The 24,988-nt window shown below is 40.7% G+C and overlaps 1 protein-coding gene across 2 annotated transcripts in view; it reads left to right on the forward strand.

The window, feature by feature from the left end:
- Window positions 1-22,781, forward strand: part of SERPINB7 (serpin family B member 7) — a 43,017-nt gene extending 20,236 nt beyond the window's left edge. For both annotated transcript variants that reach the window (XM_037035515.1, XM_037035508.1), the window contains exons 2-8: window positions 3,899-4,084; window positions 8,688-8,738; window positions 9,303-9,419; window positions 14,422-14,539; window positions 16,681-16,823; window positions 19,654-19,800; window positions 21,859-22,781. In XM_037035515.1, coding sequence (XP_036891410.1) covers window positions 3,899-4,084; window positions 8,688-8,738; window positions 9,303-9,419; window positions 14,422-14,539; window positions 16,681-16,823; window positions 19,654-19,800; window positions 21,859-22,257 — 1,161 coding nt within the window. In that variant the 3' untranslated portion in view covers window positions 22,258-22,781. The remainder of the gene's footprint in view (window positions 1-3,898; window positions 4,085-8,687; window positions 8,739-9,302; window positions 9,420-14,421; window positions 14,540-16,680; window positions 16,824-19,653; window positions 19,801-21,858) is intronic.
- The last annotated feature ends 2,207 nt before the right edge of the window (window positions 22,782-24,988 follow it).

A 24,988-nucleotide genomic window follows, 5' to 3' on the forward strand; every position in this document is an offset into this window, starting at 1 on the left:
AGTGTTTTCTCCATCAATAATATGCTGTGAAATATGATTATTTTTCTTTGTACAGACAAAAATATTCTAGGATTAGATAATACCTTGATCAAATATTTAAGGCATAGAATATGATTTATCAGTTAAGAATACTATGCTTGGGTACATGAAATACTATCATTATAATTTTGTTTTGTTGAATGTGTTTTGTCCCTGGATTTTCTTAGGCTTTATTTAAAATGACTTTTCTTTCTTTGAATTAGGCTTTTAAAGAGTGCTTTAGTGAGAACATATTTACCTTTTGCGTTGACAACAGAAGGAAGTGTAGTACGTTTTCGAGACTGAAATACACTGCAGGCTTCAGGCTTCCATGGGCTTTTCGGTCCTCAAGTCTCTTTGGCACTGAAAAACCTTCATGAGTTTTACTAACTTGGAAGTTATAAATCAACCACATATCAATATATTAAGCCAAAAATGCCTATATAAGAAACATAAGAATATAGTATATTTGGAGTGAGATGTAAAATTAGTTGAAGGCCAAGTTTTTACCACCCAAAAAGAATTTTTCTTCATTGTTATGTCTGAACAGTGGCATACTGGACAATATCATGCCGATGTTATTTCTCTAGCAACAAAACTTTCTTTTTTACTTTCCTTTAGTTATTTAGCTAGGACCCAAGTCATCGTATAGTTGTTGATGGCTCGTTGTATTTTGTTGTTGTTGTTTTTAAAGAGTTGCTGTGAAAAGAAATTATAGGAGAAAGAAAAATCACGGTTTTGGTGTCATGTAAATATTTACTCATCTTTCCCCTGATGGAAATCAAGTCAGGGTTGAATTTGTGAGCAAGAGTCGGCATGAGAAGGAAGGAATCTTGCTTTCATTTCTGGAACCCACAGCGTACCTGCATACAGCTTATAAAATCAATTATGTGGAGTGAACATACTTTTTGGTATTTGTTTTCAACATGTGTGAACAAGAATGCTGAAAGATATATAATCTAATGCCATTTATCACTTTAAAAGCCATTGCCTGAGAATGGATGATGGTCTAGGAATGTCTAGGTTCCTATCTCTCCATAATGATGATTTTTCTACTGTGGTTTCTCTGCTGAAGTGATAACAAATATGTACTTGACGCCTGAATGCACCACCTCTTGTGTAGCTTCTTTTCTCTTCAAAGTTTTGTGAAAGGCACCGGAATGACCAAAAGAAACTGAAAATGGTGGAGTTAGCCCTGCCTGGGTGGCTCTGTAGGTAGGTCGGAGCGTTGTCCCAGACACTAGAAGGTTTCAGGTTTGACCCCTGGTCGTGGACGTATCTAAGTTGAGGGTCTGGTCTTTGGCTGGGGTACATAGAGGAGGCAACTGATCGATGTTTCTCTCTCACATCGATGCTTCTCTCTCTCTTTCTCCCCCTTCTTCTCTCTCTAAAATTGATTTAAAAACATATCCTTAGGTGAGCATTAAAAAATTGTGACTTAAAGAATTAGTTGAAAGAGTTTTTTCACCCTAGGGAGTAAAATACTAAAACTTAAATTCATAAAGCAATAAGACAAGTTGGAGCTTGACCAGGGAAAAATGTATTGAAAAGTGTGTTTTTGTGCTTTGGGAATGTGCTACTACCAAGTAGCTTCCAGACCACATTGGACAAAACAGGTCTCCAAACAGGGTCATTTAAAAATCTTTCAGGTCTCATTCTGAAGATTCTAGTCCATATTATACCAAATGTATTAAAATATACCTACAATTCTCCATTAAATATAATTTCCACTGTAAAAAGTTTAAAAGGATTATTATGATTTTGCGTTTAAAGTTTCTTTCCTAAGAGTGATTAATTTCACTTATGATTTTCAGCAATCGACATGGAGTTTTGGAAAGTGTTTCAAAAGAATCTAGCTCACATTTTCTCCCTAAAATTAGGGAATTTTTTATGATTTCTAAACTTAATATAAAAACCAACTTATGCTTCAATTTAGTGTATTTACTTGTATATTCATTGATTTTAATCTTATAATTTTTCATAGTTTTAGAAACAAGACTTACTTTTTTAGATGTAAAATATGATTTTGAATCCCTGAAAAGTTTGAGGGACATGGAGAATGCTAATATTGCCCACTGGATTCTGTATGAAATCAGTTAAAATTTTTCTGGACTGCTATGAAAAAAAAGGTAGATGTTTGTTCTTGGAGTGAAGGGTATGCGGAAATGTGGAATGTGAATAATTTCCTCACTCTTTGTTCTTGGGGATATAACTGTAGAGTGGGACCCACAGTAAATTGAAAGGTAGCTGAATTTGACCTTGAAAGACAGTCTCATTTACAGCCTAGTGCCTCCATGATGCTCTCAGTGTTTGGAATTTCAAAGTGCAGAATATGGGGTCCTCAGAACACTCTGGAAATATCTAAGTTGATGCAGGACAAAGAAGAGACCAATGAATGTAGCAACTTTAGTCCACTGGCCGTCTATAATGGGTCAGGCATTATACAGAGTTGTTTCTCAATTTCATTGTTAAACTCAAGCTCCTATTTGGTAAAATAGAATTGAAAACATATTTTAGTGTCATTTTTAATTTTGCAAGGCATTATGTTTTTGTGACGTCACTGAAATAAGTGTGATGACAGTTTTAGAATATTCTTGTTGCAAACCACCACAAGAATATTCTGATTCTTGACTGACTCTTTTTTTGTTTCCACCCCCCACCCTGACATCTCACCCCAAATGCCCCGATGCTGTGGTGGGGGCCTCTTACAGGGGTAAGGGCAGACGGATACATGTTTTTCTGTCCTTTAAACTGATCATCTCACTGAAGAAGGTGAAACTTTGAAACTCGGAGAAGTTAAAGAATTGACCCAGATAACACAGATACTAGCCACAGGCTTGGCATTAGGATTCAGTCCGTTCAGGGTTCACATCTGTTGGGACCTGCCACACCATGGGGTATGATAGCACAGGATATTCAAAAAAGAATAATTTGGAGTATTCACGTTAATTCACATGGCCCGAGATGACTTCTACTGTGGCACTGGGACCTATCTGAATATTACGTAGAAAGTCCGCAAGAAAAAAATACCAAAATAGATTCCTGAAGAATTCCCCTGGGGGGTGGGCAGGAACAACATTAAGAATTTAAGGATACTCTCATTTTCATTCTGGATTCTAAATTTGCTTCCGTACCTCAGGTTCTCTAGTAAGAGAAAGACTTCTGTATTGGAAGGTCTTATGCATGTTTGTGATTCATAATGTGACCATTATATTTCCATTCCCAGATGAAGCAGAAAAAATCTTGAAAATAATACATATACTTATAGGCCCAAGGGTGCATAATACTGGAAATTAGGATGGTCCCCCCAAAAGTTAGAATGTATGATTATTCTAAAAATGTGTATCCAAGGCTGTAATGGAGAGAATGACTAAGAAAGTGGTGTATTAAACCTCCCGGACTAGAGCCCATTTAACAAACAGACTGCCTAATATTATAATATTTATTTTACTGCAGACAGTACTTTTTCTTTATTTCAGCTTAGAAATCTAGGGTGATTTTAGAATAGACCCCATGAATGTGTCTGCTTAGGGCTTAAAAATGAAGCAATCAGAGGCCGCTCGATAGAAATGCCACATCAAGAAGAAATGGGAACATGTCCTAGGTGTGAATAGGAGACCATGGGCAGAAACACAGGAACGTTGCATTAGACCATATTAAGGTAAAAAACGAGTGTATCCTATTCTTGTTGCCAGAAGAGAGAGTTTTGGCATGTTGGCAACAAGAATACTGGAGCAAAGGAACATGTTTTTTTGTTCTAAGTTATTTACGGTTACATCCAAGGCTGAAGAAATGAAGTGTTTAGAAAGTAAAAGAATATAAAACCCATGACGTTGACGGAAAATGTCCCCGGAACCCATTTTGTGTCTTCATTCTTCAGGTGGCACTCCGTTTCACGATGGCCTCCTTCGCTGCAGTGAATGCAGACTTCGGCTTCGACCTCTTCCGAGAGATGGATAACAACCAGGGAAGTGGAAATGTATTCTTTTCCTCTCTGAGCATCTTCACAGCCCTGGCTGTGGTCCGGTTGGGTGCGCGAGGTGACTGTGCTTCTCAGATGGACAAGGTCAGTCTCAACCATGGCTTCTGCAGTTTGCCTCAGGGCAACTAGTTCTCCCCCAGAAAACATTTGGTGGCGCTGGTCCCAGGGCAGTGAGGGCATGTTTACCAGCCCCTCTCCAGATGTGAAGAATGCACACAGCTGGCAGGCCTTGTTTGGCAGCTGGGAGACAGCGCTAGTATTTTCAGAACTGCAGCTTTGGTCCTTTTCCTTAGGACAGGTTCGTGAAGTGCATTTTCCAGACCAGCACCAACAGCCTCTGCAGGAGAGCTTGTTAGAAATGCAAATGCAAATGCTTGGACCTCCCCCAGACCTACTGAGTCAAAACCCATGGGCTGGTGCCCAGCACAATCCCGGTTTTGATAAACTCTCTAGGTGCACAGGAAAGTCCGAGAACCAGTACCTGAATAAATACGGATGAGAAAGAAGAGTTCCACAGATACCAAGGAAGTCCTAGTTTAAACGCTGGTGACTGGGCACAAATGGCATAGTAGAACATTCCAGATAACAGCAGCCTGCCTAACCACCAGACTGTCACCACCACCTTGAGAAAATGCCTATTCATTCACTCTTGTAAACTGCCCTGAGCCAGGCTGTATGGGGAAGTAAATGGTCACTGTTTCCCTCCCTTCTCTCAGGAATATGTCACCACAATTCGGTAGCAGTAGAGACACCGGGTCCAGGATGCATGTGGAGGCCGTCATTACCCCTTTCACCCAGGGAGCCCTCTCATTGTGGCTTCCATCTATGGGTCTCTTTGAGGCACTGCCATGGGCCAAGAGTCTTCTTTTCTTTTTGATGCTCAAATGGTCATGGTTGGGCCAGTATAAATCCCTTTAAACTAGCCAAAGAATGTGTATGTGTATATGCATGGCCCATGGACACAGACAGCAGTGTGATGTAGGTGGGGTTGGGGGGGCAGGGGCTTGGTGGAGGGTGGTGGCGAGGGGTGGGGAAGGGGGAATCTAGAATAGTGTCAACAATAAAAAATACATTAAAAATTATTGAAGTAAATAAATTCTTCCAGACGACTCTAAAATACCTTTGCTTATAGACAACAAGATGTTCTAGACCTGTCTTGAATTTTCTTGGCTCAAGGAGGGGTCAGCTACTCTCTAGGAAGCGTGGTTCCTTTACCAGATAATAGTGTGAAAGTCCAGAGTCGGCCTGAGTAGTGAGGTTGCACAGAGTCAAAGGGAGCTGGGTGCTGCTTGCCATCTTGGGGAAAGAATCAAAAAAGTATATTTATTTACAAGATTGGGTGTTCAGGTTTATATTGTTATTTAGCTGTAACATTACTGTACTTTTTGGTTTTCATATCACATTTTAAAAAATTTATTTATCTTTTTCTGAGCTTCCTTCCCCTCTTTTCTCTTTCATATAACATTTCCAATGAAATGCAATACATCATAAATTTGTATCCTAAGTCATGTTTTTTGTTACAATATTACTTAAAAGTTATACAAATTTAAATTTTCTAAAACACAATTAGGTAATACAAAAAAGATCTGACTTATATGTGACTTATATGACATATGACTTTTATGATATATGGCTTGTTTTACCACCTCTGTGGGGAGATTTGATGGTTTTACCATTTGGCACAAAAATGTAGGTGGAAGCCCACTGGGACACAGGTGTCTCACAGTTTCTGTTTTTACCCCAATCCTAATATCCTGGAACTTCTAACACTGTATAAACCCCTAATATGCCTCTTTTTGCCATCATCTGAGTATGTTACCAGTTACTTAACAAGAAAAAGAAATTTTAATTTTTCTGCATAGAAACACTAGGGCATATGAAAGTACAGGATTCCTAGCAATTTGAATTATGGTAGATATACCATTTGAAATTTCATTTAATATTGATCATATTTAAATATGTACTAGTATCATTATTCATCTTTAGCTATGGTGGTTTTATCATTTAATTTATAATTCCTTAGAATTTAAAAAATATAAAAAATAGATGCATATCACCTTGATATAGTACCAGTCTAGTTAAGTCAACTAGAAATGTGAGAAGAAAACAACAAAATTAATATTAAAATGGAGTACAATTAGAAATAATCAAAGAGTGCTGTTAGGTATTGATACTTACTAAAGCTTTTCTTAAAGATTAAGAAGAATGATTTCTGGAGATTTGTATAATTTTTATAATATTGTCTGGGTTCCATGAGCGTTAGCTCAGAAAGACATTTGGATCTTTGAATCCTCGCACATTAGGGTGGAACCTGTTTTTCTAGCAGATCCATATAATTCCAAATACCAATCTCTCCAATGGTAACTTTAGGACTTTTTTTTTTAAAAAAAGAAAACTATAGGAGATTTAAAAAGTTAGTCTGATTAAGGAGGGGTTTTGGCCAAAGGGGAGGGGAGATTTTTTCCTTCTTGCTAGGCTTCACATTAATTATTAGCTTCTCTTTAGGAGGTAGTGAATAAAATGTTTAAAACTCGGAGGAGCAGACATTGTTCTAAAGGTTTTCCCATAAAGCCACTGATATTTTACTCATGATTATATATAATAATCATGACTCCCAATGTTTTCTCGGATTTCTTTTGGTTAAATCTTTCTCCCTGAGTGGTTTCAAAGCTCATGGAACTAGGTCCTCCCATCCCCAACTCCTCATCTAAGGGAGGAAAGACACATAAGGACCACTCAAGTGCAAGGTCAAGTTCAAGTTCAAGGGCACCATCTGGCTTCTCTCCCTCTCCATGCTATATTGAGGTGATCATTGGTGATAACTTCTGTTTGCAACATTTTCATTTTCATTTTGGGGATACTGAGAGATAAGTTTTATCTGTTTCTAAGGTAAATGTTATCATACAGAATGAAAAAATTATGATGACATTGTCCAAGTTATAAGGACTCATTCTTTTATTTTCTGTCCTTGTAACAACAAGATAAATGATTCCATGGAAATGAAGGGTCCCTATTGAACCTTCCTCTCTTAATGACAAGTGACCAACTCCATGTCCACCAATAGAGGGGTCACAGTCACAATGAAATTGACCACAAAACTGTGAAGCAGAATTGTCCAAGGACCCTCACAACTCTATCAATGGGGAAGAGATAATTACAGTATTTTTTAAGTTGTTGCAAATCTCCACGTTTGTCCAAAGCAAAATGAAAAAGGGGGCTGATGTTCTTTAAGCTCTACAACATCATCGAATTAGAGAAAAAAGTGATGCTAAGGCTGCCAAGAGGGCGCTTTGATGCCTGCAAAGACCACGCTTGTGATTTGAAATTAACTTCTAATTTGTATATTAAAGTGCCTTGTTGATTTGGCCTATCTCTCACTTCATTGCACATTATTATTGAAGATTACGAGGATGTAGAAATGAAGTAAGTTCCAAATCTCTGACCTGGTAAGGGTAATAGTGGTACTCCCGGCCCTGTTAAGTTTTCCTGTCTCTTTCTGAGCTGTTCCATTTCCCATAGCCAATAAGGTGGTGTTCCGAATTGGGGGTCAGAAGTCTTGACATCAAAAGCTCCCACAGAGGCACGGATAGCAAGGCTGACTGGCTTAATTAAATTTCCCTTCTGCCTACTCTCACTCTCTCTATAGGTGTGGTCAAACATAGCATACAGGATCCCTTAAGGAAAAGCTTCACACTGTATTTCTACAAAACTCCAACCAATAAGATTCTAAGAGTCACAAACTGAGACAGTCGAACAAAACACCATTGCCTGGTGGCTACCGAGACTGTTCCAACAATTGGTTGGAGGGACATACGTTGAATGAGTCCATGATTATCTCTGTGTCCTGTCCATCATGCCTGAGAGACAGTGCACATGCCATCTTTTCTAGTCACTTGCACAGGTGACTGTCATATGAGCGGCACACTTTTGTCACTCCCTCGTGGAGGGTTTTCATTTTAGATCCCGTGGACATAAGGATTTGAGGGGTCTTCAGATAAAGTGCAGTAGAAATTCAAGACGTGGGCATAGAGCAGTTATTAGGCTGGTGGGGCTGTGAAAGCCACCATGAAAAAGGAAAAACGTGAAACTGCTTACTTTCAAATAATTGCAGGGGCAGAAATTGTGTCTCCCAAGTCTCAAGTTAGCTTCAGCTTTAGGAGTTTCTAGATAGTCAATAATTACTTTGTTTTATGCTTTGATGCCTATGTGGTTAGCCTCCATTTTGCCTCCTACTTGATTAAACAAAGTTTTCGTTTTTTATCTGACCTCTTTTTATCCTTGTCTAGGTTTAATTAGTAAGTAATTATTAAAGTACTCCCCCTGAATGAGGAAACTAAAATAATTAAACACATTTCATTTGTAGCCATTGATTTTACTTTCCCAGTTGGTACTTTCCCCAGTGAGGGCCTGTTTCAGCTGAGGAAGTAGGGCAGCTGCACATTTCATTCCTACCCGGTGGGCTCGCACACAGGCACGCACACACTCAGCCAGTGAAGTGCACATTCGTTTCTGCCCCAGGGGCTCACACACACTCAGCCAGTGAAGTGCACATTCGTTTCTGCCTGGCGGGCTCACACACACTCACACACACACTCAGCCAATGAAGTCTCCACGCCTTATTCTATTTCGCCAGGTCCCTTCCAGTGGAGCACTGTCTGCTAACTGCTTTCTCTGCACCTGTCTGCAGGTCCTTCGCTACAACAGACTCTCAGGACGTGGAAACTCTTCTAATGCTCAGGTAAAGGCCATGTTTCCCATTGAAAAACAGGCTGCAAGACTAGATTTAGAACAACTCTTGTCTTGCTGATATATTGAATTATGCGTTCTCCTTTAAAAGCAAAGGAACCTGTTATATTCAGATTTCCATATTGTGAATATTTCAGACATGATTTTTTTGGTGATTTCTTTGTTAATCATTAATTTACCAATATTTTACTTGGGTGCCAGCCAGCTTTGGGCAAGATTGTGCAGAACTAAATATTTTACTTTTATCTTGGATATTCACAGCCAACTTACATTGGTAAAGTGAATTATTCAGCACACATTTTAGCCAAATTCATTATCTTCTGTTCATAATTTTATTCAAAGGTTAGTCATTTATTTTAGTAATCTTTTAATTCACTTTGATTAGACACTATTGTGAGAAAGAGAAGAAACTGTTGATTTATATAGCAGTTTGCTGCTTCTATAGTGTTCTTATTTTTCAATTCTTTTATAATATGATATTTTATTTTCTACATAAATAAGAATATGCATGTATTTGCAGTCCAAGAATAAATTTTATACATCTTTTTCATAACAGCAAGGACTCCAATCTCAGCTGAATAGGCTTGTCTCTGACATAAACACACCCCACAAAGGTTACGAACTCACCATGGTCAATGGCGTTTTCGCAGAAAAAGTGTTTGACATTCATGAGGTAAGTTCAGTCTCCTGTCTTAGAAGGTTATTACCACTCTGGGCCTGAGTCTTGTCCAATCCAGCATCTGAATAAAGACTTTCATCTTTCTACTGAGCCATACAAAGGTGACTTTGTCCTGTCCTTACCAATTATGTTCTTGGGTGTATTCAAAATACCATCATCCATTTTTAGGGTACTACTTCACCTGAGTGATCCACATATTCGGAGTCCCCAGCTGGGCAACTTCCAAAACCAAAGAGAACTTGTCATTTGGGTAAGGGAAGGACACTGCCCACTTAGGGTGTCCATGGGAAGTAGGGGAAAAGTCTGTCTACCTTTTCTCTGAGCTTTGTGTCTGCAGGGGTAGTTTCATTTCTCCAGTGTTGAATCCACCTCCTTTTTTCAGTTGTGCCCTTTCACGTCTCCTTACAGCACTGAATTACTCATCTTTTCAGTAAGATCCTTTATGAAGAGTTCCCAGTAAGAGACCCAGCCCGAGGAGGCCAGCCATTGCCAGGGGAGCCGTTCAGGCTGGGCGCAGAGGTGGGGAATAGGCTCTGTGGAGGTCAGCAGACTAAATTGCAGCATTCGTATGCGGTGTTTGTATTATCAATTCACTCACCCTAGTATTGTGCTCATCCAAAGACCAACAGAGCAGGATGCACTCTGCTCGTTGCCACGGGCAGCACATACTTTAGAGCCATTGTCGCTGTGCCAACCAACCATAAACTGGCGAGTGCAACACAAGCAGACACAGTGGCCATGATTCTCTGGGCATGTTTGTCTTCCCTTTCAGTCCTCCAATTCAGAGACAACTATTCTGTGACATCTCTGGACTCATTGCCACTTGCATCTTCCCAGCTCTCTGGGTTCCGCCCAGCCATTATTGTCTCCTCTGTCTGTCACCCACTCACATTCTTTTCCCCTTCCCACACCACACCCGAGTCCTTTGGCAGCTTGCCAGTTAGGAAGCATTAGGGCTGTTTATTTTGTAATCTTCCCCAAAGAATCCTAGACAAGTGTTACAGGGGCTACCCTGTCTGTTCAGCTCCACATGCTGTGTCTCTATTGCCACGCATACTGCCGTGTCCCTGAGGGGCTGCCGACTCTCTTAAATTGTCAGTTGAGGTGTCTAGCATGCTACTATTTATAGCAGACTCGCACGGTCCCTTGTCTGGCCCTTGGTGTGTGTGCAGAGCAATGCACCTAGAAGCACCATAAAGCATAAGAACTGGGAAAGTGGAGACAAAATCTGCTCATTGTTTGTTAACATGAAGATGATTAACAGTGAGGCTGATAGAGCAGTTGGTTCTTACAAACCAAAAGCCACACACTTTATCTTCACTAAATGTCAAGGGAACTGAAGGTTAGCATGCAGAATTTACCCAGGTGTTTTTGCTTCAAAGGGCACTCTTCCCACTACAAGTTGAGGACCATTGGATATTTTCAAAAGTGAGAGATAAGGAAGAGTCTAAACATCATGATACCATAATAGAACTTTGATTCATGAAAGCAATTTATTTAAAAAACATTTTTTTTAAGAGAAAACTTTTTCCTTGCTCACAAGATAGGGAAATCTCAGTTAGCCCCCTCTGCTTACCGGGACACAAGAGTCAAAAATCTTTAATTCAACAACTCAGCCAGGTGACTGCATCCTTGCAGAGCCCAGAGAAGAGTACCACCCAGACCACTGACAGTGGGGAGAAGGGGAGAAGGAAGAACCATAGCCTGTAGGAGGACGAGAACTGTCAGAAACATTCTTTCCAACCCAATGCCCTGTGGTGCTCTGTGTAACCAAAGGGTCTCCCAAATGACCGAGCCACAGATCCACTGTTTAAAGGCATTTGGGTAGAATCAAGAGACTGCCAGGTGGAGAGTCGAGTTTACCCGAGTCCTAACTGTCACTTGATTGCTGCTCTTCATTTGTCAGTGGATATGTCCAAAGCTCAGTTCTCTTGTTGATAAAATAAGAGAGTTTTACCAAATAGTCTTTATGGCTCTCAACTTTTATGGTTTAATTTGTAATTTTGGATCTTTGAAAATGAAAAGTATGCATCATTTTGTTATGGAAGTTCAAATTAAAGTGGTGTTAATGTACCATCTTCAATCAATACTCAACAGCCATTTCCTGAGCATGGACCGAGAGCCAAGAACCATGCAGATATGATGGGGAGACAGAGATGACTGTGAGATTCAATGTTGAGTTCATATTTAAAGACCAATACATGTAATTCACCATCATGGGAGATTTCCATGGATGCAGAAAACGAAACTCTCACAATCTAGAAAGAGAATTTTCTATATAAAATATTCTTGGTAAAATGTCAGATGTTTCTGCCCTAATACTAGGAACAAGAAGAGTATGTTTTCTGCAGTATCACCATAAACATTTTACTGAAGTACAAATACAAGCATTGAACTGGAGGTCACAGGCAGGAAGAAAAGAAAGTAAAATGTATTTTAATTGGGAAGGAGGAAATAAAATAATTATTGTTCACAGATAACAATTGTGTAGGTAGAAAATCTAAAAGATTTCAGAAATCAGTTATTAGATTTAATAGTGAATTTAGCACTGTTTAGCATATAAACTTATTCATATTTTTATGCCTTATTCATAATTAAAAATAAAATAAAATATAATAACATCTACAATGACATTATAAAACATCAAATACCAGGACTAAATCTAATGAAATACGTCCAAGAAACAAAAAAGCCGCAGAGAAAGAAGAATTTAAAAACAAAGGATGTATTTTGTTTATGGATAGAACACAATATTATAAACATATCTATTTATTTATAGATTCTAAAACAATTGATTTTGGAGAAATTGATGAGCTGATTTTAAAATTTACATGGAAATGCAAAGAATTAAGAAAAGTTAAGGGTGAAGAAAAGGAAAAAACTCAGATGACTTATATTACTGAAAAATTAAGGCTTAAAAGCTACAATAACTAAGATTTGTGACATTTTTGCAAAGATAGACAATAAATCAGTGGAACACAGTGGTAAGTTCTGAAACAGACATATCCAGAGACACTTGATTTATGATAAATGTCTTTGAAGAGCAATAAGGAAGGGATGGCATTTATAATAAATGGCTTTGGTTCAACTGACTATCCCTGGAGAGAAATGTTTGTGGACACCTATCTGTAAACAAAAAAAATCAGTTCCAGATGGATCCTCTATATAAGTGTGAATGGTGAAACAACAAAGTGTTAGAAGATAAATACTACTCTAAAGACCTTGGAGAAGCAAAGATTTTTTAAATCCTTGTTTTAGGATACATAAAGCACTGATCACACAGGACAAGGCACACAGGATAGATGGCACTAGAATGAAGAATTTATTTTCATTGAAGGACATCACGAAGAGAGTGAAAAGGCAAACCACAGTGGTTGGACATATTTGCAGTTCACAGAAGCATGAAGACACTGACGTCCTAACCAGAAACCTCTACAAGACAGTAAAAAAAACCCCCACAAACAGCCAGGTGGAGAATCTTGAACTGACATTTTATGAAAGAGTATCTTTAAAAGGCCAATAAACGTATGGACTGACAGTCAGTCTCAATAGTTTGCTTCTTTGTCATTCAGGTTTCATGTATCTCTTTTTAGGGGAACAAGCAGCAGCACTTGAAGGGGGGTGGCAAGGCCTCCTGGCTGGGCCAACAAAAATTATATGTAATGCGCGCGCGCACACACACACACACACACACACACACACACAAATTCTTGGTGGTTCAGAGCACTTCCAGAATTTTGTGAAAATGCTGACACTCTGCTCTCATCTTCTCTGGCCAGGGACTGGTTCTTCATACTCTTTGTAGCCAGAGTCAGACTAGAGGGGTAGGTGGGTGGATGGATGGATCAGAAGATGAAAACAGCCTTATTCATGGAAACTACAGGGAAAGCCTTCTTTAGACAGAACGTGAATATCTAACCAACCCTCAGTATCAGGGTTGGAAACCCTGTAAAATTTATCAGGCTCTCCCTTGACAATACACACCAGGGTATGATTTGCAATGAATCTTATTTTGCCCAATTATGAAAATATTTCCCTCATGAGGTATATGTGTGTGTTTTTTGTACTGCTGGTGTGTTGCCATATTAGCTTGCTGTGATATCTTCTTATTAAAAACAGTAAATATTTCTTGAGCCCTGACTATGTGCGAGGCAATGTACCAGGGGCTGGGAATGCAATCATAGGTAAGATCTATATGGTCCCAACTTCACTGAATTTCCTGTGTTGTGAGGGGCTCCGGGAATCTTAGAGGTTAGTAAGATGCAGTGTGATAACAGCTGGTGAGGAAATGGAGCTGGAGGGCTATTGGAGGACACGGGGTGGGGGAGGCCCAGAGAAGACTTCTCTCAGCGAGAGGCATCTGTGCTTGGAACTGGCAAACGAGTGAGACAGAACCATGGGCACCGCGGGGCACTCCAGGCAGGTGGATGCCATTCAAAGACCTCCAGAGAGACAGGACGCATGGCACTTCTGAGGAGCTTCCTGCAGCCGGCTCTGGCGAGGGAACAGGGGATGAAAGGGACAGTGGCCAGAAGTGAGGGAAGTGGGGTGCAGACCAGCAGAGCCTTGCAGGCCAGGTCTGGGGATTTGGGCTTTATCCTAAGTGCAGAAAGCAGCCTCGACACGTTTTTGGTAGGAAGGGGTGACATGAACACGGGACACAAGTTTGGAGGCTCATGAAGTGTTTATGGTGAGAAAGCAGCAGTGAAGGCAAGGGGGTGGGCATTAGCCATTACCCCTGTTGGTCCTCCCCACTTCGTTCCAGACAAACTTAAATTCAGCTGGGTGCTTGATCTGTCCCGTTCCCCACTAGCCAGAGTTCCCTATTTCCAGTGGTATTTCCCTCATCTTTGAGGCAGGAATGAATCCTTGAGTAAAGTAGTGAAAATAAAGAGGCAAATTCATGAACATATTCTTTATGTGCTTAGTTGGTGGTGATTTGTAAATGTAAGAACTGCGTATTACTTACAGAACTGTATATTATTTGTATTTATAGGACTATATTAAGTGTGCTGAAAAATTATACCAGGCCAAAGTGGAACGAGTTGACTTTACAAATGCAGTACAAGAGAGCAAATACAAAATGAATAAATGGGTTGAGAATGAGACACATGGTGAGTGCAACGCTTGATTTTTCTACAAGATTTGTCAGTTGTATGTGAAGGTCAAGAACTGTCAATGTTCAAGTTAGAAGTCTTTTGTGCATAGAAGGAACTGCTCTTCCCTACAACCCAAAGCAATGATTGTTGTTATTTAAAATTGCTTTAGTATTTGTCTGCAATGTGGTGTCGCACCATCCTGATATACTTTATATTTCATACTTTTAAGAAGTCTTGGCTATTACATTTTCCCATTTGATTCTGGAATAATCTTGGGAGACAAAGAGATTTTATGATGACCATTTCATATGTTAGTGATAAGTTAAAGTAATTTACTCAGTTATCCTCAATATCTTATATCTGGCTAGGGAACAAGTCTAAGAGTAGGTTACAGGACATTATTTTTAATGACCACAACATAGTTCATTCTAATGACCAACCCTGCATCTTACTGTTCCTTCTTGGACTGAAGGGTCTTATTAAAATTATGGCATCCTACTGTCTAAGAAATACATTTCATATCATTGCTTTTTCTAAGTATGCATACTTTATCTTTAATTGAAAATGTTCAAAATCAAAATAGTATATATAGCATATATAGTACCTTCAGGAAAAAGTATGTCTTTTGGGGGAGACTTTTACAACCCAATGTTGAATCACAGCTAATGTTCTGTACAAAGCAAATAAGGAAATCTACTCCTTGTCATTCCGTTCACCGACTGACTCTAAAGCTAGCCATTTCTCTAGCTAAGGCTTGGCTTTGTTCTATACTCTGACCCATACACGTATATTTGCTTACCTGGCTCTGTGTTAGAAATACGACGCATATGATTCGGATGGTTAAATGCAAACATTCAGCAGCATACGATCGGCCCTGGGAGCAAGAATACAGTGTCTCAATTTTCTTCTTGCTCATTAATTCATCATAACATCAGTAGAGGGCTACTTTGACCATGGCCACCACACTTTTCCAATATCTGCTATTCACGTATCTAGAGAAAGTAGGAAATTTCCTTTCTAATAACCGAGAGGGCTTCTATTTACTCTTTAGTATCTAAAGGTATCAGATTACTAACACTCTCCTCTGTGCGGACCATTTATTATCTCTGCTCCTTCTTTTTCCGTGATAACATATGTGTACATATGTAATTATTCTCACTTCGATAAGCATGTATACTCAAGACTCATTTGGGGAAACACTTCAAATGTTGCCAGTATTTCAGCAAACCCACCTAGCTTTTACAGCCCCACGTCTCCCTCGCCAGTGTTCCATGCACGACAAGAGCCATCCTCTGGAAACACAAATCCGATCTGTCATTACCACGCCCATTTTTGTCTTCCAATGAATCATGAACAACAATTCTCCGCTGTCTTCAGGATCATTCAAAATTCTCACCAGACACTGAAGGCTCTTCATTATTTGGCCCCTGCCTCCAACTTCTCCAGCTTCGCTCTTCCTATAGCATCAGGCTGTCCACAATACATTTCACTCTTCCCAGCTTCCAAGTCTTGGAGCAAACAGTCCCTCAGCTCAGCAGGCGGCCTACCCAGAGAGGGCGCCTGTGGCCCCCACCCCACCCCACCACACACTGAGTGTGCCTGCTCTCAGCAAGCTGCAGCTGCGTGTGGGGTGTGCACCCACGGAGGACATGGACTGTGTCTTTCACTGGCGTGACTCAAGTATCCAGAATATGTAGTGCAAAACATTTAGCAAAAATCTCATGACTGTGGAATAAAGGAAGGAATCAGCTCTTTCAACAGGATAGAGTGCTATGGCCTCATCCTCGAATAAAGGCTGTCTGGTGCCTGTGAGCAGGGAGAGGGTCTGGGAATTGTCTCTTGGATGCGAATCCTCTCGCCAGGACTTCTGTTGTGGGGCTTTGTACAGATCACTTACCCTCTCCCTGCCCAGTTTCTTGGACAGGAACCGGAAACACCTGCCGTGCCCACTTCGCAGGGATTTTGTGAGGGGTAAACCAAATATTGCACAGAACGCATTTAAAAAGCGCTGGACAGAATCCCTGCGCATGGAGTGCTACGGATATAATAATTGTTATAATCCCATGATAAGAGAAATACGCTCATGTCCTCTTAAATTTGTAAAACACACCTTACATTAAAATGTTAACTTCTCCCCTCAATTTATTTCCCGAAAGGCAAGATCAAGAACATCATTGGCGACGAAAGCTTCAGCTCGTCTGCGGTGATGGTGCTGGTGAACGCCGCGTACTTCAAAGGCCTATGGGAGTCGGCCTTCCCGAAGGGCGACACCCTGCATTGTCCCTTCAAGTCTCCCCAGGTATGGACTCCATTTCACGCGGGGAGGCTTTTTGCTGATAGTACTTCTTTACAGCAATTGTGGTGTCTACCTAGGCAAATGCTGGGCTCGCCCACGGTTTCCTCATTTTTCTACTCTATTAACCAAGTATGATATGCACAGGCGGTCCAAGCTGCAGCTGGGCCCGGGGCCCCGTGCAGCCCAGGATGGCTATGAAGGAGGCTTAACATAAAACCATAAATTTACTTAAAACGTTGTAAGATTTTTTTGTGTGATTCTAGTTTGGAATGTATTCGATGTGTGGCCCAAGACAATTCTTCTTCCAGTGTGGCCCAGAGATGCCAAAAGGTTGGACACCCCTGTCACAGACAAGTGTTTACAAAAGAAACTTTCTGTCTTCCTGCTAAGGCAGGTTATGGAAACATACAACGGGAGGCATCCTGTAAATCTGGTATTTCTTAAAATACATTTGAAATTGAGAAAAGTAATAATGCATGAATTTATCTGAAGATACTCCACTAGGGGGGCCGTAAGCAGAAAATGTGGCAAAAGTGTAAGTTTTATTTTTCAGGATTCTAACAGCAGGGTACACAGTTAGAGTCATTTACTATCATTGATTTTTCCTGAGTCAAAGCAAATATATGGCCCTGGCTGGTGTAGCTCAGTGGATGCAGCACGGGCTGCGAGCCAAAGGGTCGCCAGTTCGATTCCCAGTTGGGGCACATGCCTCGGTTGCAGGCCAGGTCCCCAGTGGGGGCCATGTAGGAGGCAAGCACACATTGATGTTTCTCTAACTCTTTCCCTCCCTTTCCCTGTCTAAAAAATAAATAAAATCTTTTAAAAAGCAAATATATGTTTTCTTTTACAAAACATAAAATTATGTTTCCTAAAGTTATCCACTTCTAAGGATCAGTTATATCCACTTCATCATTTATTTCTCTTTGATTTAAAATCATCTTTGTAAAATACATATTCTTTTTTTCTAAGCCAATTTGTACATAATATTCTTAGTATAGTAGGAACATCAGAGGCCTTGGAGTCAGAAATACCACAGTGGGGTCCTCGCCTTGCCTCGTAGCAGCTGCCTTGTCTTGGCACGTTAACTCAGCCCTTGCAGACCTCACAAGTGAAGCAAGGGGTTCCGTTAATTCTCGTCTCGTATGCGCTCAGTCTTATTTTTCAAGTGGAAAATGCTGCTGAAATGCTCTCTCTGCATTTCCCCACGCCGGAAGTTTAAGACGCAAGAGTGCTGAGGGCTAGTATAAATGAAAGGTCACTGGGCCAGTGGGGAGGTGGGGCATCAGAGGCCACCTAGCAGGTGGAACCACAGGAGCGTGGCGGGAGCAAGGCATTTGGGAAGTGTTTAAGAGGAGACTTGAGTGCAGAGTAGACAGGGACCAGGGTGACCCCGAGGCTGGCTCTAGCGACTTGTCCTGCACCTTCTTGCATGGACAGCAGCCAGCTGTGCCTCGAGTCCCTGATGACAGCAGGGTCCTAGGGACAGGCCCGAGGAGCAAGTTCACCACCAGGCATCTCTGTGCGAGTAAAGAGAGGAGCACAGAAATATTTTTAAGGTATAATAAATCCTAATAAAAATGCAGCTCTGTCTTTAGAGACATTATCTGTATAATTGCAACAGGAAGGACATTAGGCTGTGCTGGAATTTTAGGGACAGGGCTGGCCTTGTTGACAGAGTGGGCTGTGTTTGTTGGTTCATTTGCTCTGATGAAGACGCAGTGAGCCTGTCCTCTGCAGTTTGTAATAACTGTTTAAAGTAATTTTCCTGCCTGTCTTATGCCCTTTATATTATAGTTACAGTGCAGAGCTTCTGATAGACCATAGACTCTATATCAATGATATTAAATGACCTCTTTGCCAAAGATGCCTTTGCCTCTTTCCAGCATAACTCCACTGTGTGGTTCTTGCCCGGTGTGAGAATGCAAGACTGGGTCGTGCTGTGCCAGGCCTTGGTTGCACCAGGCTCCCTTGGGCTGATCTGTCTTTCTACCCAGGAGCTGTTTCCCCTCTGGTGCTCCAGCCTTGTTCTTTCTGAGGTTCCAACTCTCAGTCAGAAAGGAGGTCCTTCCCAGAGGGAGGAGCCTTTGGTTCCAGCACAGATAATAATCTATCCTCCTGCTGCGGAACTTCCTGCACTAAAGGAAAATGGGACAGGCAAGGTGACAGGCTTGCAGAATCACACCATCTTTTAGGAAAAGGATGGTTTATCACACCTCCATGGTGTTTCCAAATCCACAGATGGTGTCCTCAAGGTTAGAGCTATTGTGTTTCCTCCAAGTTAACTTGGGCAGTAGTGTCAAATATTTTATAAGAATTAACTTTTTAATAAGAATTACACAATTCTTCAATTGTGTAATTTTGATAGTACTAGTCTGTATTCTACCTTGGATGGAGTAGAAAATCAAGAGCATTTATTTTCAATTGTAATGCTATTTAATGACTATCGATTACTTATTATATAGACATTTTCAGAGGAAACACTCCGTGCAAAGCAGTGTTCCAAGTGCTAGCTAAAGTATTAGCTCTCACAACCCTTACAATGATCCTGTGCAGTGGAGACTGTCATTACACTCATTATACAGATGGGGCGTGGAGGCACAGAGAGGTGAAGCGACTTGCCCAAGGTCACACAGCTGGGGAATTGTAATCTCGGGCAGTCAAAGTGTGTGCTGTTACCACTGAGATGTGCACCAACCCAACCACTATCGGTAACTTGTAGGGAAAAATCTTCAGGAGCAAGTGAACAGAAGCCGAGGTCATTCTTCCTTTCGTCCCTGGCGAACGAGTGAGACAAGATGGTCTCTTTAACATGTTTTTGTGACTTGACTTCCAGTGTCCTGGGAAAATAGTCGCCATGATGTATCAAGAGCGGAGGTTCAATTTGTCCGTCATTCAGGACCCAAACATGCAAGTTCTTGAACTCAGGTACCACGGGGGCATAAGCATGTACGTAGTGCTGCCCGAGAGCGACCTCTTCCAGGTAAGTTGTGGCTCCCACTTTCACTGGTAGGGATGGCTTTTAGGGTATTGTTAATTGTGTGTTCATCCGTCAGCTTTAAGATTTCAGGTTGTTGGACTATTAGAGGCTGACCTGCTTGCTCACTTATTTGACAAATATTTAAGGAGTACTTACTATGTGCCAGGTGTGGTTACAGGTGTTGAGATCACCTTATCCCCCCAATTAACGCAATTTTATTTAAATAGTTGTAATATCGGAGCGCTCGCATATCTCAGCTATGGCAGGGAAGGGGCTTGAGTTTCTGTCTTCTTTGCCTTTGGCCATGAAAACTGTCCTGCATGTCTATTGAAAGTGTGTCAGACTAAGCATTTTCAGGCAGGAATGATGTGATGGAGTTTTAAAGTCCTAGCCCTTTAAGAATTACAATGTGTGCTCTCACTCTGTGCCACTGTGTCTCTAGGAAAAGCGAAGGCCAGGGACTGCCCTGTGACTGATGGAGCAAAAAGCAACCAACCAGCACAGTGCAAGGGGCAGATGGTGGTGTTCACACGAGCCAGACATCATCTCTGTATCTCAGATCTCCATATTCTTTCAACCCTTTGTCCTCTCCTTGTCGTGAGTTTGGACACCTCACTCTGCAGCCTTCACTCCTAGAAGCCTACATCTCATCTCTCTGCTTGGTACTTCCAACCAGGACAATTTATTGAGCACCTACTATGTGCCAGGTTCTTCAGTTATATTATCTTGTTTGAAATGAACAGCAAGTGAAATGTCATAGTGACATTTAAAAATTGAAAGTGTGGTAATATAAAGTGTTGGTACTCTTATTAAATTATTCACTGGACAATCTTTATATCCATGAGATTTTAGCACACATCAATTATTTTAACTTCAAATATTCTGCAGTAATAGAAAAAGGAGCCTAGATAGAACAAGCAGGAGGTAAGTCAAAAGATAGATTTGTCCTGGTACTTATTGCCTAAGTTGTCTTTTTCCGTAATAGATTTTACCCAATGTGTGGGTCCAATTAGTACATGTGCACATGTCTGTGTAACCCTCCATTACTAAATAGTGCTGGGGAAGTCGGCTTTGCAGTGGGCTAAATGAGAAAAAAACTCTACCTCAGAATAAAAAGTTATGACAGATTAACTTCAAACTGGATAATATACACAAAGAAAATTTGAATGAGACTAAATTTGATTACATAAATTTGGGTTCTTGATAAGAATACAGAGAAGGTTGAATAGCTATGAAAATCTGTTTAGGATTCCAGCGAGCCTGCATTTGGGAACGAATGCTCATATGTAAGAACTGCAAACAGTGCAAATGAAAACAATCTTCCCATTATATGCCTGGAATAATCTATGACTAATTCTCAGGAGTTGGTGAATTTAATATGTGAGTCACTTAAGGGCAGATGCTGTTGGAGAGAGACATGTGCTCCTCGCTGTGTTGCTAAGCTTCCTAGCTGTGCCCGTGGGCAACTCCTGGAGTTTGTCTGGAGTTTCAGTCATCCTGTGTGGAGCTGGAGTGTCCATTTGGATCCCTTGATGACAGCGTGGGTGGGTGTGCCGGGAGATCAAGGTCATCCGGGTCCTTGAGGCTACAGCTCTGTGTTCTAGAGCTCTGTGTTCCTTGCCTCAAGTCATCTGGGGCTTGTTCCATTGGTTTACTCCTGTGAGCGAGGCAAACATTACCATTTTCTGTCTTCGTAATGAGGAAATGGTCGGGTAACACTGATTTAAATGACTGACTACTGAGCTCTTTTCTCTCTCTGATGGTCTCTGAATCCTGAATTCTATACCTATTCCTATGTGGGCAGAGAAATGAAACTCCCTGTAATGCAATTATACAGCTACTCGTTGTCATAGCAGAAGACATAAAACATGTGATTCATTAAAGAGTGCTTACAGTATGTTTTCATCATTTCCCATTTTCAAACCCTCCAGAACCCACCCACATCCTTACACATAAATACAGTACCCAGGAGAGGATCATTATGGGAAACCATATCTTTGTAGTTCTTTCATTTGTTTCCTCACTGTATGGTTCTAAAGTGCTTTGTACGTGTTCCTACAGATTGAAAAGCAACTGACTTTTGAGAATCTAATGAAATGGACCAATCCGCAAAAAATGAGCCACCAGTATGTCAGAGTGTTTCTTCCTCAGTTCAAGATAGAGAAGAATTATGAAATCAAATATCATTTGAAAGCCCTGGGGCTGACAGATATCTTTGAGGAGTCCCGAGCTGATCTCTCTGGCATAGCTTCAGGGGGTCGCCTGTATCTGTCAAAGCTGGTACACAAGTCACGCATCGAGGTGAACGAGGATGGGACCGAGGCGGCGGCTGTCTCCGGAAACAACATCGTGGAAAAGTTTCTCCCTGAGTCTACAGTGTTCAGAGCCGATCACCCATTCTTATTTGTCATCAGGAAGAATGACATCATCTTGTTTAGTGGCAAAGTCTCTTGCCCTTGACAGTCCAGTTGGTTTCCCTTATGGTAGTCCCATCCACACCAGGGAACCGCCACCAGTGAATAGATACAGTTTAATGGGAAGCATGTGGTGTTTCCTTTCATTCACTTTTTTTTAACATTGGTCAGCAGATGATTTTGGTAACTTGACTCTTCTCAGACACCTGGTTGATTATCCCGATCTTGCTCTTAGCGTTTCTACCACCATCTGCCTCACCTATTTATGAAGTCGTTGTCTTTCTGCCTGCTCTCATTTCTACCAGTCTGCCCCATAGCTCTTTGGGCACGCATCTGGGCATGGCATCTGGGGACGGTGGCCGTCTGCTCCGCTGCTCATGGCAACAGGGAGACGGCCCTAGAGATCTTTTCTGAAACTCTGTAGGTATCGCAGACAGTCTGGTTTTACTGGAATTGATGTAAGAAGTAAGCCCGGCTGCTAGAAATAAGGGTGAGGGATAACTTTTCCTTGCTGACCTAAGAAGACATTTGAGTTGCTTTGATGCTGATGTGAAATCAGTCTCTAAATGCAAAAAAAAAAAGGAATTTGGGATTGGGGCCACCCATATTTCATTAATAACTTCAAGTGAGTGAATGTGTTTTGGCTTTTCCTTGATGGAGACTTAATATGTACATAGTGTTTTCAAATATTAAAATATCTTTTAACTGTTGTCAGTTGTTATTTACAGTATATTATTTCACATACTATGTAGTTTACATGTGTTTTTTCTATTTATCAGAATAAAGAAATGCAGCATGACTGTACAGGGCGATCATTCTCCCACGACCAATGGTGGGACTGGCAGCATTTTTTTTCTAGGTCAAGCAAGCAAGCAAGGAAAAAGAAAAAATGCTTTCCAAATATGAATCTGATTTTGTTGATGTTTTCCATTTACTACACATGAAAGTTACTTTTATAGCTACTAACATTGGGCTGATGAGCTCATTTTAAATACTAAAATTTAAATTCATAAGAGGAAAGGATTAGCATACATGAATATTTATAGTAAGTCACAGGGAGCTTTTCAGAACAGATCAAAAATAAATTGAGAATCAGTAGACCATGCTGAACTTCCTGATAGCCTAAGGCATGGCTCTGTGGTGCTCTAGACCCGGCAGATACTTGACTTTCAACAAATATTGTGGAATTCATGACTATGGCATGAATGAATGAATGGATGTGAGACATAATGTAAAAGATGTAGAGAAGCTGCTTATGAAAATAATTTGGTAACTGACCTGCCACACCTGAAATGACTATGATGTCTTTCAGAGATCTTTGCAGGTATGTTTTGGGTGGGGAGAAACTGGCTTTTCTGATTAACTCCATTCCCACTGATTGCCATTCAAAAATAACATGCTCCTAGACCCTGTTCTTAGGGGGACTTCGGTACCCTCATTTGTAGGATTAATTTGGGGACCTGATGGTTTTCTTCTCAAGTCTCTGACTCTTATTTAAGTTAAATCCATGATCCCTACAAAGGTGCAGGAAAGACAAACATTACTGAATAATTTTTCTCTTTAGAGTCTTCATTTTCATGATCACATTTAACACAACATCTTTGTCAGGTTTCTTCTATTACCCCTATTTTATAATTTACATATCTTGCTGTGCATAATGTGCAGTTTTTTTGCCCAAATTTTTGAGGGAAAAATAAGGATGCACATTGTACATGGGTAGCCCTAATTCTGTCTCTACATAAATGTTTTAAATTCTTTTATTTATGCTAACACATTAAAAGTGTAACTCTAGAAACCCATAACAATATCCACATGCAAAATATAATACCCTGGAATATGATCATTGGTTTTGTTTCTAAATATAAATAAATAAAAAATTGAGTTAAATAATTAACATGAAAGATTTTTTCCTGAAAGTTTGGGCCAAAAATGTGGGTGCACATTATACACAGCAAAATACGGTAGGTGTATGACAAGAAGGAAAGTTCATGTTAACATTCAAGTTTGATTTAAAAGCTCTCTGTTGTAAAGGCTCATGCTAGGCTATTTCAACTGGCTGTCCTTCAGCAGAACAGACATGTTTTTTTGGACTCTGTGGACCCAAGTAGAATAACCTGATGTAGCCGGAGGAAGGTTTTTGAGTGTAGGGCAACCATGTGAATTACCAGAGGGCAGGCTTCCTAAACAACTTAGCAAGGAGGTAAAAAAACCAGTGGGTCAAGTGCTTGGCAGACTGAGAAACAGGTCTTGGTCTGTACATTTACTTCTGTTTTCTTGTGAACTGAACTCATCTCAGCCCCATTTCTTGCCCACTCCTTACTCCGTTCTTAGTTATCTAGTTACCTATCTGACGATAGGCAATAGAAATACACCGATATCTTACAGGATTTGACTTCCAAGTCAATGTGAAGAGATTAATAGCTTTCCAAGCAAGTGGCAACATTTCTATAAAACGTGATCCACTCTGCCAGCCAAATGATTCAAACTTGCTCTTCTCTGTGTAGGAGGAAGTCTTCAGGCTGCTTTACCGGAACCACACCCTTTGGCCTGGAGACATGGCAGTTGGGTCTCCGGACACTGGCCAGACACTCTGTCAGTTATGTCAACAGAAGAAAGAATTATGACTTTTCTATTTATGTTATCACTCAAAACCAGTTACTACAAGTTTTTCTTTTAGATGCTCTTTAGGAGCCTCACCATATAGAGTCTCTTTCCCCTTTTAGAACATCAGGACAAACAAGGCATTTTCCTAAGACCATTTGACTTCCCTAAGACTG

This window comes from Sturnira hondurensis, unplaced genomic scaffold (genome assembly GCF_014824575.4).
Source record: "Sturnira hondurensis isolate 20B ecotype Veracruz unplaced genomic scaffold, ASM1482457v3 Scaffold0001872, whole genome shotgun sequence".
Lineage (NCBI taxonomy): Eukaryota > Metazoa > Chordata > Mammalia > Chiroptera > Phyllostomidae > Sturnira > Sturnira hondurensis.